Source organism: Triticum dicoccoides, chromosome 7B (genome assembly GCF_002162155.2).
Source record: "Triticum dicoccoides isolate Atlit2015 ecotype Zavitan chromosome 7B, WEW_v2.0, whole genome shotgun sequence".
NCBI lineage: Eukaryota > Viridiplantae > Streptophyta > Magnoliopsida > Poales > Poaceae > Triticum > Triticum dicoccoides.
This window is the reverse complement of record NC_041393.1, coordinates 471,514,596-471,532,208: the sequence shown is the minus strand read 5'-3', so window position 1 is coordinate 471,532,208 and position 17,613 is coordinate 471,514,596. Positions and strand designations below refer to the sequence as shown.

The 17,613-nt window shown below is 41.8% G+C and overlaps 1 protein-coding gene across 1 annotated transcript; it reads right to left on the bottom strand.

Moving 5' to 3' along the window:
• Positions 1–8,087: 8,087 nt before the first annotated feature.
• On the bottom strand, positions 8,088–10,267 carry LOC119337101 (copper transport protein ATX1-like). Its single transcript, XM_037609213.1, has 3 exons — positions 10,111–10,267; positions 9,285–9,360; positions 8,088–8,435 (listed from the first exon to the last, which is right to left on the bottom strand). Exons 1-3 carry the CDS (start codon positions 10,117–10,119, stop codon positions 8,284–8,286), a joined length of 237 nt encoding a protein of 78 aa, XP_037465110.1. The 5' UTR covers positions 10,120–10,267; the 3' UTR covers positions 8,088–8,283.
• Between the last annotated feature and the right edge of the window lie 7,346 nt (positions 10,268–17,613).

Below are 17,613 nucleotides of genomic sequence, written 5' to 3'. Positions count from 1 at the left end.
TTCCATGCGTCCTGTATTTGCTTGCATATTTGCTTGCTAAAAATCTATTGATATGGATCCACTTAAAGTGTTCTACTTGGATCATCTTTGATCTATTTGTGCTCGTGTTGAAACCCCAACTAGTTTAGTTGAGGGAAGATCTTTAGATGAGCATGCTCATTTTGTGCGTCATCGTTTGTCTGAAAAGGGGAAGATCTTATGGTATCAAATAAATAGTTTGCTATGTTATGCTTGTAATCTTTGTGAAATTTATGATTTTACTTGTTGCTTTAAGAACCCTAAAAAACACCTTCCCTACCTACGTGAGTTTAATGACAATGAAATTTTATCTTCTTATGGAAAGGGCGTTTATAGTTACTATGATATCGAACAAATTGAAGAATTTGTCGTTTTTAAGGCTGCTCATGAAGTTGCTTCTTTGATTGAAAAGTATGATATCACTCTCTACAAATCTGAAAATTCCGACATACTTAAATATTGCTATGAAAACTATGCTCATAATGCCTATGTTAAGGAATTTATTGAGAGAATGACCGTTTCTTTGGAAGAAAATAATGATATGCATGAATCTATAGATAATTATGATTTCGATGATTTGATTGAAATATCTCTTGATGAACATGATGCTTGCTATTCTTGTGGCCATGATGCTAATATTTTATGAAGATGAATTTGTTGGAAATATGCCCTAGAGGCAATAATAAAAGTATTATTATATTTCATTGTTCATGATAATTGTCTTTTATTCATGCTATAACTGTATTATCCGGAAATCATAATACACGTGTGAATACTTAGACCACACTATGTCCCTGGTAAGCCTCTAGTTGACCAGCTCGTTGTGATCAACAGATAGTCATGGTTTCCTGACTATGGACATTGGATGTCGTTGATAACGGGATCACATCATTAGGAGAATGATGTGATGGACAAGACCCAATCCTAAGCATAGCATAAAAGATCGTGTAGTTCGTTTTGCTAGAGCTTTGCAAGTGTCAAGTATCTCTTCCTTCGACCATGAGATCGTGTAACTCCCGGATACCGTAAGAGTGCCTTGGGTGTACCAAACGTCACAACGTAACTGGGTGACTATAAAGGTGCATTACAGGTATCTCCGAAAGTAGCTGTTGGGTTAACACGGATCGAGACTGGGATTTGTCACTTCGTATGACGGAGAGGTATCTCTGGGCCCACTCGGTAATGCATCATCATATTGAGCTCAATGTGACCAAGGTGTTGGACACGGGATCATGCATTACGGTACGAGTAAAGTGACTTGCCGGTAACGAGACTGAACAAGGTATTGGGATACCGACGATCGAGTCTCGGGCAAGTAACGTACCGATTGACAAAGGGAATTGCATACAGGGTTTGATCGAATCCTCGACATAGTGGTTCATCCGATGAAAACATCGAGGAGCATGTGGGAGCCATCATGGGTATCCAGATCCCGCTGATGGTTATTGACTGAGAGAGTCTCGGTCATGTCTGCATGTCTCCCGAACCCGTAGGGTCTACACACTTAAGGTTCAGTTACGCTAGGGTTATAGGGATATGTATATGCAGCAACCCGAATGTTGTTCGGAGTCCCGGATGAGATCCCGGACGTCACGAGGAGTTCCGGAATGGTCCGGAGGTAAAGATTTATATATGGGAAGTCCTGTTTCGGGCATCGGGACAAGTTTCGGGGTTATCGGTATTGTACCGGGACCACCGGAAGGGTCCCGGGGGTCCACCGGGTGGGTCCACCTGTCCCGGGGGGCCACATGGGCTGTAAGGGGGTGCGCCTTGGCCTAATGGGCCAAGGGCACCAGCCCCACATAGGCCCATGCGCCTAGGGTTTAAGGGGGCAAGAGTCCTAGGAGGGTAAGGCACCTCCTAGGTGCCTTGGGGGGAGGGAAAACACCCCTTGGCCGCCGCACCCCCTAGGAGATTGGATCTCCTAGGGCCGGCCACCCCCCCTTGGCACCCCTATATATAGTGGGGGAGAGGAGGGACTTCATACCTGAACGCCCTGGCCTTTGGTTGCCTCCTTCTCCCTCCCCAACACCTCCTCCACCTCCATAGTGCTTAGCGAAGCTCTGCCGGAGTACTGCAGCTCCATCAACACCACGCCGTCGTGCTGCTGCTGGTGCCATCTCCCTCAACCTCTCCTCCCTTCCTTGCTGGATCAAGAAGGAGGAGACGTGGCTGTTCCGTACGTGTGTTGAACGCGGAGGTGCCGTCCGTTTGGCGCTGGTCATCGGTGATTTGGATCACGTCGAGTACGACTACATCATCACCTTGCAAGCTTCCGCACGCGATCTACAAGTGGTATGTAGATGCAAACTCTCTCCATAGACTCGTTGCTTAGATGAACTCATAGATGGATCTTGGTGAAACCATAGGAAAATTTTTAATTTTCTGCAACGTTCCCCAACAAAATTTGCTATAGTTCCTTATGTTAAACATGAGATCGTTGCTATTGCACCCATACTTGATAGTTCCTTCGATGAAAAGTATGATTGCAATGATGTTATTATAAATTCTCTTGATGTCAATTGTGCTAATAATATGCAAAACCCTAAGCTTGGGGGTGCTAGTTTTGCTATGTCTACTACTTGTTGCAATGATCATGATTGCATAGGAAGTATGTTAGACTTAAATGTGTTTGTCACATGTTTTATGATGCTCTCTTTGTGTTTTAATTATTATCTTTCATGTGAGCATCGTTGAAATCTTATGCCTAGCTAGGGGCATTAAACGATAGCGCTTGTTGGGAGGCAGCCCAATTTTATTTTTGTTGTTTACTTTTTGTTCATGTTTAGTACTAAATAATTCATCTAGCCTCTGGTTAGATGTGGTTTTGTATTTTAATTAGTGTTTGTGCCAAGTAAAACCTTTAGGATAACCTACGATGGTAGTTAATTTGATCTTGGTGAAAAACATAAACTTTTGCGCGCACGAGATTAGTTTTCATAAATCACAGAAACGTGCCTTTCAGTTTATTCTTTTTGTAGAAGATTAATAAACAAATTACCTAGGACTTCCTAATTTGGTAGGATTTTTGGGGTTCTAGAAGTATTCGAGAGTTACAGATTGCTACAAACTGTTCCGTTTTTGACAGATTCTGTTTTTCTTGTGTTGTTTGCTTATTTTGATGAATCTATGGCTAGTATCGGGGGGTATGAACCATAGAGAAGTTGGAATACCATAGGTTTAACACCAATATAAATAAAGAATGAGTTCATTACAGTACCTTAAAGTGATGGTTTGTTTTCTTGCACTAACGAAGCTCATGAGATTTTCTGTTGAGTTTTGTGTTGTGAAGTTTTCAAGTTTTGGGTAAAGATTTGATGGATTTTGGAATAAAGAGTGGCAAGAGCCTAAGATTGTGGATTCCCAAGTCACCCCAAGGTAAAATTCAAGGACAACCAAAACTCTAAGCTTGGGGATGCCCCGGAAGGCATCCCCTCTTCCGTCTTCGTCTATTGGTAACTTTATTTGAGGCTATATTTTTATTCACCACATGATATGTGTTTTGCTTGGAGCGTCTTGTATGATTTGAGTCTTTGCTTTCTAGTTTACCACAATCATCCTTGCTGTACACACCTTTTGTGAGAGACACACATGAATCAGAATTTATTAGAATACTCTATGTGCTTCACTTATATCTTTTGAGCTAGATAATTTTGCTCTAATGCTTCACTTATACCTTTTTAGAGCATGGTGGTGGTTTTATTTTGTAGAAATTATTGATCTCTCATGCTTCACTTATATTATTTTAAGAGTCTTTTAGGACAGCATGGTAATTTGCTTTGGTTATAAAATTAGTCATAATATGATGGGCATCCAAGTTGGGGAAAATAAAAATTTTCATATAGACTGCATTAAATACTATGATAAATTTGATACTTGATAATTGTTTTGAGATATAAAGGTGATAATATTAGAGTCATGCTAGTTGGGTAATTATGAAATTGAGAAATACTTGTGTTAAACTTGGCAAGTCCCGTAACATGCACGTATGATGAACGTTGTGTGACAAATTTGAAGCATGGGGTGTTCTTTGATTGCCTTCCTTATGAGTGGAGGTCGGGATCGTGCGATGGTTAACTCCTACCAACCCTTCCCCTAGGAACATGCATAGTAGTACTTTGCTTCGAGGACTAATAAACTTTTGCAATAAGTATATGAGTTCTTTATGACTAATGTGAGTCCATGGATTATACACACTCTTACCCTTTCGCAATTTGCTAGCCTCTACGGTACCGTGCATTGCCCTTTCTCACCTTGAGAGTTGGTGCAAACTTCATCGGTGCATCCAAACCCCGTGATATAATACGCTCTATCACACATAAACCTCCTTATATCTTCCTCAAAACAGCCACCATACCTACCTATTATGGCATTTCCATAGCCATTCCGAGATATATTGCCATGCAACTTTCCACCGTTCCGTTTATTATGACACGCTTCATCATTGTCATATTGTTTTGCATGATCATGTAGTTGACATCGTATTTTGTGGCAAGTCACCTTTATAATTCTTTCATACATGTCGCTCTTAATTCATTGCATATCCTGGTACACCGCCGGAGGCATTCACATAGAGTCATATTTTGTCCTAAGTATTGAGTTGTAATTCTTGAGTTGTAAATAAATAGAAGTGTGATAATTTTCATTATTAGAACATCGTCCCATGTTAGGAAAGGATGATGGAGACTATGATTCCCCCACAAATCAAGATGAGACTCCGGATGAAATAAAAAAAAGAAAAAAAAGGAAAAAAAGAGGCCAAAGAAGCCCAAATAAAAAAATGAGAGAAAAAGAGAGAAGGGACAATGTTACTATCCTTTTTCTCCACTTGTGCTTCAAAATAGCACCATGATCTTCATGATAGAGAGTTTCTTATTTTGTCATCATATACTAGTGGAAATTTTTCATTATAACTTGGCTTGTATATTCCAATGATGAGCTTCCTCAAAATGCCCTAGGTCTTCGTGAGCAGGCAAGTTGGATGCACACCCACTTAGTTTCTTTTTGATGAGCTTTCATACATTTATAGCTCTATTGCATCTGTTACATGACAATCCCTACTCCTCGTATTGACATCAATTGATGGGCATCTCCATAGCCCGTTGATTAGCCGCGTCAATGTGAGACTTTCTCCTTTTTTTGTTTTCTAACATAATCCTATCATCATACTCTACTCATTCCATAGTGCTATGTCCATGGCTTACGCTCATGTATTGTGTGAGGGTTGAAAAGGCTGAAGCGCGTTAAAAAGTATGAACTAATTGCTTGGTTGAAACCGGGGTTGTGCATGATGGGAGCATTTTGTGTGACGAAAATAAAGCGTGGCCAAACTATATGATTTTGTAGCGATAAGCTTTCTTTGGCTATGTTATTTTGATAAGACATAAACTACTTGGTTAGCATGCCTGAAGTATTACTATTTTTATGTCAATATTAAACTTTTATCTTTTGGATCTGAACAATCATGCCACAATAAAGATAATTACATTGAAAATTATGTTAGGTAGCATTCCACATCAAAAATTCTGTTTTATCATTTACCTACTCGAGGACGAGCAGGAATTAAGCTTGGGGATGCTTGATACATTTCCAACGTATCTATAATTTTTGATTGTTTCATGCTATTATATTATCTGTTTTGGATGTTTAATGGGCTTTATTATGCATTTTATATTATTTTTGGGACTAACCTATTAACCGGAGGCCTAGTGCAAATTGCTGTTTTTTTGCCTATTTCAGTGTTTCGCAGAAAAGGAATATCAAACAAAGTCCAAATGGAATGAAACCTTCGGGAGAATCGTTTTCGAAACAAACGCAATCCAGAAGACTTGGAGTGGACGTCAAGGAAGCAACGAGGCGGCCACGAGGTAGGAGGGCGCGGCCAGGGGGGTAGGCGCGCCCCCACCCTCGTGGGCCCCTCGTGGCTCCACCGACCTATTTATTTCGCCTATATATATTCATATACCCCGAAAACATACAGGAGCACCACGAAATCCTATTTTCACCGTCGCAACCTTCTATACCCGTGAGATCCCATCTTGGGGCCTTTTCCAGCGCTTCGCCGGAGGGGGAATCGATCACGGAGGGCTTCTACATCAACACCATAGCCTCTCCATCGATGTGTGAGTAGTTTACCACACCTTCGAGTCCATAGTTATTAGCTAGATGGCTTCTTCTCTCTCCTTGATTCTTAATACAAAGTTCTCCTCGATCTTCTTGGAGATCTATACGATGTAATACTTTTTGCGGTGTGTTTGTCGAGATCCGATGAATTGTGGGTTTAGGATCAAGATTATCTGTGAACAATATTTGATTCTTCGCTGAATTCTTATATGTATGATTTGATATTTTTGCAAGTCTCTTCGAATTATCAGTTTAGTTTGGCCTACTAGATTGATCTTTCTTGCAATAGGAGAAGTGCTTAGCTTTGGGTTCAATCTTGCGGTGTCCTTTTCCAGTGACAGCAGGGGCAGCAAGGCACGTATTGTATTGTTGTCATCGAGGATAAAAAGATGGGGTTTATATCATATTGCTTGAGTTTATCCCTCTACATCATGTCATCTTGCTTAATGTGTTACTCTGTTCTTATGAACTTAATACTCTAGATGCGTACTGGATAGAGGTCGATGTGTGGAGTAACAGTAGTAGATGCAGAATCGTTTCGATCTACTTGTCACGGACGTGATGCCTATATACATGATCATACCTAGATATTCTCATAAATATGCGCTTTTCTATCAATTGCTCGATAGTAATTTGTTCACCCACCGTAAGATATGCTATCTTGAGAGAAGCCACTAGTGAAACCTATGGCCCCGGGGTCTTTTTTCCATCGTATTATATCTCTTTTGTTAACAGTGCATCTTGTGTACTATTTTGCAATCTTTACTTTTCAATCTATACAACAAGAATACCAAAAATATTTATCTTATTATCTCTATCAGATCTCACTTTTGCAAGTGGCCGTGAAGGGATTGACAACCCCTTTATCGCGTTGGTTGCAAGGTTCTTATTTGTTTGTGCATGTACAAGGCGACTTGCATATAACCTCGTACTAGATTGATACCTTGGTTCTAAAAAACTGAGGAAAATACTTATTCTACTTTGCTGCATCACCCTTTTCTGTTCAAGGGAAAACCAATGCAGGCTCAAGAGATAGCAATGGGCCAGGGGGCGAAGAGCAACGTTTCGTGTGTCCGGACTCTCGCAAACCTCTCTCACTTTTGTCTTCATTTTGCGAGAGAAATCATGTCCGAACGGCCGCGCGGACCGATACATGACCACATTGGATGGCTTCCGCGGTCCGGACGGTTGCGAGAGGTTTACGGGTCCGCCTTAAAGATGTCATAAGGGGACATACCACAATAATCTTGTATTTTTGTTCTATTCCTGCATTTTTTTTAATCCCACTAATCAAAGAAGCCCTAAATGACAAGGCACTCCAAATAGATGTTATGTATCACATTTTACACATGTAGAAGAGATGGTATCCCCACTATGAGCAGGATAGAACTTACACCAAAAAAATCACCATGATATTTTTGTTCAGGCAGCCAAATATGGCCAGGAAAATATCTCTTTATGATAAATAGATTTATTTTGCAAGTTCACTATTGTGAATAATTTCTAACACACTATGACTAAACAAAAGATGGTGATGTGCACATACCCTCAGACTTTTCACAACTAAAGCTGAAAAAAAAACTCAATCCACTCCTAACCATTATTTTAAACTTCAATCCACACAAGGGGTAGCTCTATCTGACATAGGCGAACACACACTTTCATAATCAATACATTTATCAAACTCAAAGTGGATCGACCCTAAAAAAATGCTCCCTTGCAACTGATTCTGAATTTTGTTAACCAAAGAGATAGACATGGGTTTTCCCCTCTTCCTCTATTCCAAGGAAGATACTCCACATTTTATCAAAAAAAAAGGAGGATCCTCTACATTAATCTAGATAATTGCAATTCATTTTCTTCCGAAGGAAGAATTGGTATGAGCTTATTCATGCTGTGCATCAACAGCAACCACAAATAACACATTATCAGCACATGTGGCAAACTGATCGAACCATTGCAGATTTACAGTGTAGGAATGCCAACCATAAGATGCACACAGACGAAATTACCAGTTTGCTATTATTTGCAGTAAATTCATGGTGCATATACCATCCGACCAGAAAATCATGTCCTTGCAAAGCATTTCAACTGGGCCATTGTTACATTAAACTTCACAGTTTACATATTAGAGATGCCTTTTTAGGACGAAACAGCAGATGCCGAGGGTTCAGCCTCCCAGAACGATGTCTTCTTGCCTGTCTTCGAAACAGTCTGCAGAACAGCATCCGGCGTCACATTACCCTTCACAGTGACCTTCTGCTCCTTGATGTCTACATCGAAGGACTCAACACCTGAAGAAACCACAAAAGTCCGACGAATATGTTTAGATTCAATGCCTAAGACCTGTTTGTAATGTAACACTTCCCCTTTCCTGGGAAAGAATCAATGCTTGCACAAATGCATAAAGAATAGGATGCCTTGAAGAGCACTCAAACTCTCACAGGAATTCATGGTTTTGAATACTCATTCACATGAGATAACTCAATTCATACACAGGAATAAATAAATCACACAAAAGTGGCGGGAAATTTCCAGGCTCCAAATGGGCCATAACATACAATAATATATCAAAACGATAGGCCATTTCAACCAGGACACTAACATAGTGACATAGATACATGCAATCGTGTATATATTAATCAATCGAGCTATGCACAGTCAGATGCAGAAAGTATGAATTAACTGTCATCTAGGTTCATGATGGATATCATCATACCAATCTTAATATATCCAAGCTATTGCCATTGGACAAACAAAATATACCAGAGCTCTATACCAGGTTGTCTTTCAGCCATTGGACCTATCAAATGCTTTTGGAATCAAGTTTTATCCAAAGCATGTGTTCAAAAATAAAAAGGTTTATCCAAAGCATTCTGGTGCACCTGGTCAAAGTGGGAAACATAACAGTGCTTTGGGAAAGCCAGTGGATGCTAAATGGAAGCTCAATGACAAGATCCATTCAATCAAGCCATCTATTTGGCAACTGAAAAATGGGAAAGCATCTCAAGTGACCTCTAAGAATTGTCTGTTGAAGGCATTAGAAAATGTAAATACAATGATGTATCAATTCCAGTTGCATGGGTTTAAGTAAAACAAAACAGAAAGGAAAACCATATCAATAAATGGAGAGCTAAACCAACCTTCCATTTTGCCAAGAACCCGCTTAACAGCTCCAACACATCCCTCACATGACATGCCAACCCTGAGTTCAACAGTCTGCATCACAGAGTAAATCTTAATTCCAACAATTTCCACAGAACAACTATGAATTATTGCTTCCAGCTGAGAATGCATCAATAGAATGTCTCAGCCTATAGCACTTAATCACCATATAACATACTTCCATCGAATTATGTAATCATGACATTGTTCCAAGGAAACAGTCGAAACCATGCAGTTGCAAGTTAAATCGTTCAGTACAGGTGCACTGAATCTTTAGTAAGTACCTAACGGCTTGCTTAAGTGACGGGGATCAAAATTCTTTACTTAACCTCAAAATTCAACAAAGATCAGTGACCTTTTAATAGCTAATTGGTTCAATTTTTCATAGTGGTACAATCAAAAAACAGTTTGACTGACCAAACTACAAATATTTTATTTTGACTAATTAATTGGCCCCCAAAACTTTGTGAGCAGTCAAAATGTCTTATTTTGCACAATTGGGCAGGAGCTCTAGCAATCCCGCTACGGGCTACGCCCTGGCAATCGAGCAGGACCAGGTTCCCCCGAATCAACACTCTCGCTAGCAAAATCACGCAAAACCGCAAACAGCACAGTCGAGTCGCCAGTCACCCGCACGAACAGATCTGCTGGGCCACCAGACAGATCCCTTATATGAGATGCTAGGAAGGAACAGATCAAACTGCTTGGGATTCCAAACATCACCACTGCTCCGCGCTATTAGATGGGCGCCTAGCCAGCCTAGCAGATCTCGAGACGGAAATCGACGAGGTGCCGGGGAGGTACCTGAGACATTGCGTGCGAAATCGGTTGATCCGCGGACGGCGAGGGCGCAGAGGGATGGGGAAAGGAAAAGTTGGGTGTGAGGTCGGAGGGGTTGGACGACGACGACGGCTCGGGAAGGAACGGCCGGGAGAGGGGTCAATAAATACGCACAGAGGTCAGAGACGGTGGCGTCCAAGTGATTGCTTTGATTTTTGTGGCGAGGGTGGACGCGGTTTTCGTCTGGTTGACAGGTGGGGTTGCGGCGTAGCTTGCACGCTGTTAGACCACGACTGGGCCGAGATTGGTTCCCGAATCGCCAGCCGTGACGAACGATGTAGAGAGAGATCCGTGGGGAAGTCTCGCTGGCAGTGCCTGTTTTACCACCGTCATCAAGGATGCAAGTTTTCAAGGGAATATGGGTTCCGTATGGAGGTAATCTTCAAAGTTCGGTAAAGAAGAATGTTAGTGTACGGTATCTCGTTGACCCGCAAATTCGCTCCTGCATGAACAGAAGACCAGTCCGCAGACAAGAATACGGAAGCCGGCTATCTAAAGATATCTTGTATATGTCCCTAATAAAAGGCAATTTGATACACTCAAATAAAGTCTGATCCATAGCGCGTGCCGGATCGCACCAGTACTAGATCACAACCAAAAATTAGGCAAGTATGCATAATTTTTACATGCCTGATGACAAGAAAATATCAGTCCAATAGTTTGTGCATAGATTTTCTACGACGGGCAATCCGAGCTTCCACGCTCAAGGTGCCGCTGCCGCCGCCATGTAGGCAGCCTCCGGCTCCTTGTCCGGCGCCTCCAACTAATTTCCTGCCGCTACAACATCTTGTAGCGGACGACTTGCACGGTCAGTCTTGCGTCGACATCCAAAGACTTCAAATTCAAGGACAACATTTTAGTGTCAACCGCATCGTCTGCTTCTTTTCGAGCATGTCCTTCGCTTTGAGCTTGAGCTTCTTCTCGGGCACCTTCATCAACAAATTGAATCCCTCCGTTTTTTCCTCCTCCTTGATGTCGGAGTGCTTGACGTATGCCTCTTTGGACAAGATGCTCTTGAACAAGTCCGTCATCTTGGTCGCCGCACCTTCTCGCTTCACCCTCTCCCCCTCCCACTTGTTTCCCTGAAACCCTCTTCTAACCTTCTTGGGTGGTTCTTTTGTTGAGTCGGTTGGGTCACCAGATTCTTTCTCGGTGGCTTGGGTGGCGGTCTTGGCTATGTATAGGTTCCACTTCAGTTGCCAATTCAATCTCAACCAACAATGCATGAGGGTGAAGTTTTTCTTCTCAACCTTCTTGAACACCGTACACACACGAGACTGCTATAAAATAAAACATTGTCAACAATGCATATCTGGTTGCACAACTATGCATATCCGTCTAGTGATCAACAAACCAATGCATATCTAGCCAGTGATCTATAAAAAATGCATATCCGGTTGCACAACTATGCATATTCGGCCAGTGATCAACAAAATTATGCATATCCGGCCAGTGATCAACAAAACTGTGCATATTCGCCCCATGATCAACAAAATTATGCATATCCGGCTACGAAACTAAGCATATCCTGCCAAATGAACTTACTTGCTCGGTGATTTGCGCAGCACTAGGCCACCATGCGATGAGATGCTTCAAGTGGCCGCAATACTTTGACACGGCCTCTTGGATGGTGTACCATCGATGGTTGAGGGATTTTGATTCATGGTTGTGGACGACCGCGTCGGAGTAGGAGGCGAAATGTTTGTGTTACCATGTGTGAATGTTGGCCCAAAAAAAGTTGTGTTATTTTGTTCCGTGCCATGGATCAGATCGAGGCTAGTGGGCAACATGCATGGCATAACAGCTCATCCTATCGCATGCTAAAGCTTTCTCCTCTACCCATCTTCTTCGGATCGCCGGCAAAATCATCCGGATCATCGTCCTCTCCGTCCTTCTCCTCATGTTATTGTTGTTGTCCGGCGGCCCAATCCTGCTGTTGTGTGCTTGACTGGGTGTAGCCCTGTTGAGTGTGGGTGTAGTTGTCGGACTTGGTGGGATCCGAGTCTTCAACTTGCCCGTCCTCATAGCCGCCTCCTCCTCTGCCTCTGTTGTGAATGATGACGAACATCTCCCTGTCGGCGGCGTCATACGCCGGTCCCCCCACCTTAGGCATAACAACAAACAGAGAGCAGGCACCCATTTGCTCCCCGCCCGCCGTCCACACCCAGACAAGCTGTAGTGTAGAACAATCTGTGTAACATCCCAAAATTCTAAATTCGGAATGTTATATTAATTAAGTAATGATGATTTCTTGTGTGATTTGTTGTGTGAAATTGAGTGGAATCTGAAGACTTTTTGAAAGTTAACTGAGAGGTAATAAAAGGACTTTCCCAAACTTTCCTTTCTTGCTTTGTGAAAGCACAAGTGCTCCCTCGGTGATTTTGGTAATTAATGTCAACATATCTCTTGTTGGACTAACATTTTCATCTAGTATATTTCAAAGAGTTCAAGAAAGGCGTGGCGTGGATAAGAGAATGTGGAACCCCTTCAAGATGGTAAGGACAAATATTGGCAAAAGCTCAAGACTCTTCATTTCTATTTTAGTGATCCAAGATCACATTGAGTCCATAGGAAAAGCCAATACTATTAAAAGGGGATGAGGTGTTGCTTAATGGTCTACTTGCTCAAAGTGCTTAGTGATATTGCTCCAAAACCCTCAACCACTTTCTCAATTCCAAATATGTCCAAAACCTAAAGTCAAACTCGGCCCAATTGATTTGTTTCATCCAACGCCACCGAGTTCATTGACATAGCCACTACCAGAAACCCTAATCAGTTCGATCTCACCGTAGGATCTCGGTCTCACCGAGATGGCCTTGCAAACTCTCTTTTGCCTGTTGCAATTATTTCGGTCTCACCGAGATGTGCAATCGGTCACATCGAGTTTGCCTGACCAACTCTCTATTTGCTCATTGCTGAAATCGGTCTCACCGAGTTCGTGCAATCGATCACACTGAGATGAGGTTTTGCCTTAACCCTGGCACATCGGGCCCACCGGGTTGATCATGTCGATCCCACCAAAAATCCTAACGTTCACATTTTGAACTAGATCGGTCCCATCGAGTTTCTTTATTCGGTCTGACCGAGTGTGGTAAAATGTGTGTAACGGCTAGATTTTGTGTGGAGGCTATATATACCCCTCCACCCCCTTCTCCATTTGTGAGAGAGCCATCAAAACATGCCTACACTTCCACTACTTATTTTCTGAGAGAGAACCACCTACTCATGTGTTGAGACCAAGACATTCCAATCCAACCACAAGAATCTTGATCTCTAGCCTTCCCCAAGTTGCTTTTCACTCAAATCCTCCTTCCACCATATTCAAATCTATGTGAGAGAGTTGAGTGTTGGGGAGACTATCATTTGAAGCACAAGAGCAACGAGTTTATCATCAACACACCATCTATTACCTTTTGGAGAGTGGTGTCTCCTAGATTGGTTAGGTGTCACTTGGGAGCCTCCGTCAAGATTGTGGAGTTGAACCAAGGAGTTTGTAAGGGCAAGGAGATTGCCTACTTCGTGAAGATCTACCCAAATGAGGCAAGTCCTTTGCGGGCGATGGCCATGGTGGGATAGACAAGGTTGCTTCTTCGTGGACCCTTCGTGGGTGGAGCCCTCGGTGGACTCGCGCAACCATTACCCTTCATGGGTTGAAGTCTCCATCAACGTGGATGTACGATAGCACCACCTATCAGAACCACGCCAAAAATCTCCGTGTCTTCATTGCATTTGCACACCCCAATCCTATCCCTTTACTTTTCTTGCAAATTGCATGCTTTACTTTTCGCTACTCATATACTCTTGCCATGCTTGCTTGAAATGTATTGTGAATGCTTAAACTTTTGCTAAAACTCCACCTCAACTTGAAGAACTTAAAAGCTGCCACTTTTGCTAGTTGAGTGTCTAATCACCCCCCTCTATACACCTCTTCTCGATCCTTTCAATTGGTATAAGAGCATTGGTCTTCATTGCTTTGGTTTAATCACCATTGGAGGAGGATGGATGAGTCTACGATGGGGAGTTTTAGACGTAGAGTGCCCATGCTTGATGGAGAGTTCTATAATGCTTGCAAAGTGAGATGCTTGAGATTTTCAATGAATATCAATTGAACAAGTACATTACTAGCCCTTGTGCGCCCCTTATTGATCCATTGAATCCTACCTCCGATGAGTCTCTTGACATTATTCGCAATCTTAGAACTATCAATCTTATCAGTAGAGGATTGCCTAGAAATTTGATTGTATGCTTGCCTACTCTTGAATGTGCTTACACCATATGTAGATATCTTGAGGAATGCTTTCCGGACTATTCCTTGAAAAACTTAGATGATATTCTTCAAAAGTCCATTGCTTTAAATAAGATGAATCCTAACGATCCTAAGTTTGGTAATTGTCTATTTGAGCTTCGTGACCTTATGCGTGCCAAAGGAGATGTTGGAATCATTAGTAACATCATCTCATAGGTCATTAGAATTCATAAAGATGCACATTGTCATGATCATAAATCTAATGAATCACTCTCTCTAGGTGATGATCAATCACAAAACGATGTTGAACATGGATACTATGATGAGGATGATGATAGTGACTTTGATCTCGATGAGTCTATGAGACACTTTGGTCTTATGGCTAACCTTCACGGCTGCATGGCTGGAGGAAAGGAATGGGTTCTTGATAGTGGATGTACCGATCACATGACCGGAGACAAGGATATGTTTCGTGAGCTTGCTGAAAGCAACGGCCTCGAAAGTATGTCACTTTTGGTGATAACTCAAAGGGTAAGGTGGTTGGCCTTGGTAAGGTGGCCATCTCACATGACAGCTCCATACAAAATGTTATGCTCGTTGAATCTATTGGCTATAATTTACTTTCCGTATCTAGACTAGTCGGTTTCAGTTTCAATGTCCTATTTACTAAAGTAGATTGCCAAGTGTTTTAAAGAGATAATCATAATATGGTCTTTACCGGTATACATAGAGGTGATCTATAAATTTTTGATTTCACTAAAAAGGCTCAACCTAGAACTTGCTTAATTGCTAAATCTTCTAAAGGTTGGTTGTGACATAGAAGGTTAGGTCACGTGGGCATACAAAATCTTGATAAGCTTATTAAAGGTGATCATATCCTTGGAGTCAAAGATGTTGTATTTGGCAAGGATAGACTTTGTAGTGCTTGTCAAGCAGGAAAACAAGTTGGAGGAAGTCATCCCGTGAAGAACATCATGACCACAAGAAGACCACTCAAGTTGCTTCATATGGATCTTTTTGGTCCCAACGCCTACAAGAGTCTCGGTGGTAACTCGTTTGGATTGGTCATTGTTGATGATTTTTCAAGATTTACGTGGGTGTTCTTTCTTGATGATAAATCGCAGGTCCAAAAGATCTTTAAGAACTTCGCTAGGAAGGCCCAAAATCAATTTGAAGTGATGATCAAGAAGGTTCGCAGCGACAACGGAACGGAGTTCAAGAATGTTCTGGACACCTTTCTTGACGAAGAAGGGATTTCACATGAGTTCTCGGCTACATGCACACCTCAACAAAATGGAGTTGTTGAGAGGAAGAACCAGACTCCTATTGAGATGGCAAGAATGATGCTTGATGAGTACAAGATGCCAAAACACTTTTGGGTGGAAGCGGTTGAGATAGCTTGTCATGCAACAAATCGTTTATATCTTCACAAGCTACTCGACAAGACGACATACGAGCTTCTCACCGGTAACAAACCCCAAGTTGGATACTTTCGAGTATTTGTCTCAAAGTGCTATATTCTTGATAAGCATCGTTGTTCGAAATTTGCTCCTAAATCTCATGAAGGTTTCCTACTCGGTTATGGCTCAAACTCTCACACTTACCGTGTCTACAACAATTTCACCCAAAAGGTTGAAGAGACAGTAGATGTGAAGTTTGATGAATCTAATGGCTCTCAAGTAGAGCAATTGCCAATTGATGTAGGTGACAAAGACCCTTCGGAAGCAATACAAGACTTGTCTATTGGCAAGATTCGCCCAATGGAGGTGAAGGAGAGCACCTCGTCCATCCAAGTGGAAGCCTCAACTTCACGCCAAGGTGAACCACAAGTTGACTTGGAGGCATCCACAAGTGGAACACATCAAGAAAATGGAAACGAGGATGTAAAACAAGATGAACCTCATCGACCTCCTTCTCCACCTCCACAAGAGAACAACAATGCCAACGACAATGAAGAAAGACAAGAGGAATAATAAGACAATGAAGAGGATGTTCCACCCCGACCCAGACAAAATCTCTCACGAGTTCGAGCAAGAGTCTCAAGAGATCATCCCGTCGAAAAAATCTTCGATGATATTCAAACCGGGAGAATTACTCGCTCTAAAACTCGCTTTGCTAGCTCTTGTGAACATTACTCATCCATTTCTAGTATTGAACCTATGAAGGTTGAAGAGGCTCTTGATGATCCGAATTGGGTGAATGCTAAGCATGAAGAGCTACACAATTTCGAGAGGAATCAAGTATGGACGTTGGTTGAAAAGCCCTATGAGAAGCACAATGTCATTGGAACCAAATGGGTGTTTCGGATAAGCAATATGAAGATGGACAAGTTGTACGCAACAAGGCCCGTCTCGTCGCCCAAGGCTACACTCAAGTCAAAGGTATGGACTATGGTGAGACATATGCCCCCGTTGCTAGACTTGTTTCCATTCACATCTTACTTGCTTATGCCAATCACCATGATATCACATTATACCAAATGAACATTAAAAGTGCTTTTCTAAATGGTGAAATTGACGAGGAAGTTTATGTTAAACAACCTCCCGGCTTTGTTAATCCCAAGAAACCCGATCATGTTTACAAACTTCACAAAGCTCTTTATGGTCTTAAACAAGCTCCTAGAGCGTGGTATAAATGCTTGACTAAGTTCCTTATTGAAAAAGGCTTTGATATTGGAAAAATTGATTCTACACTTTTTACCAAAAGGGTTAATGATGAATTATTTGTGTGCCAAATTTATGTGGATGATATCATATTTGGTTTGACTAACCGCCATTTTAGTGAAAAGTTCGGAAGGCTAATGTCGGAGAAGTTTGAGATGTCTATGATGAGTGAACTCAAGTTATTTCTTGGTTTGCAAATCAAGCAAACTAAGGAGGGTACCTTTGTTTCCCAAACAAAGTATACCAAGGACTTATTCAAGAAGTTCAACATGCAAGAAAGCAAAGGTATGAAAACACCCATGCCTACTAGTGGACATCTTGACTTAACTAACACTATTGTAGGATGCTGCTAACGCAACACTATGATCAGAGACCCTTCGAGAAACTGTGTGTGATGCAATAACCGCAAACGGTGGTGTCAGAGAACCGTCTAAAATGTGCAACATTTGCGATGACGAATGCATCAAACACGGTTCAGATTTTTGTTGTGCGTGCGATGAAGGGCATACGGTTGATCCAGCAGAACTATTTGCGATGAGGAAGAACAACAGAAACGAG

Excerpts from the sequence above, each read along its gene's own strand:
- LOC119337101 (XM_037609213.1), bottom strand. Across the intron at positions 8,436-9,284 it reads GGTTCTTGGCAAAATGGAAG|GTGTTGAGTCCTTCGATGTA; the intron begins GTTGGTTTAGCT and ends TGGTTTCTTCAG.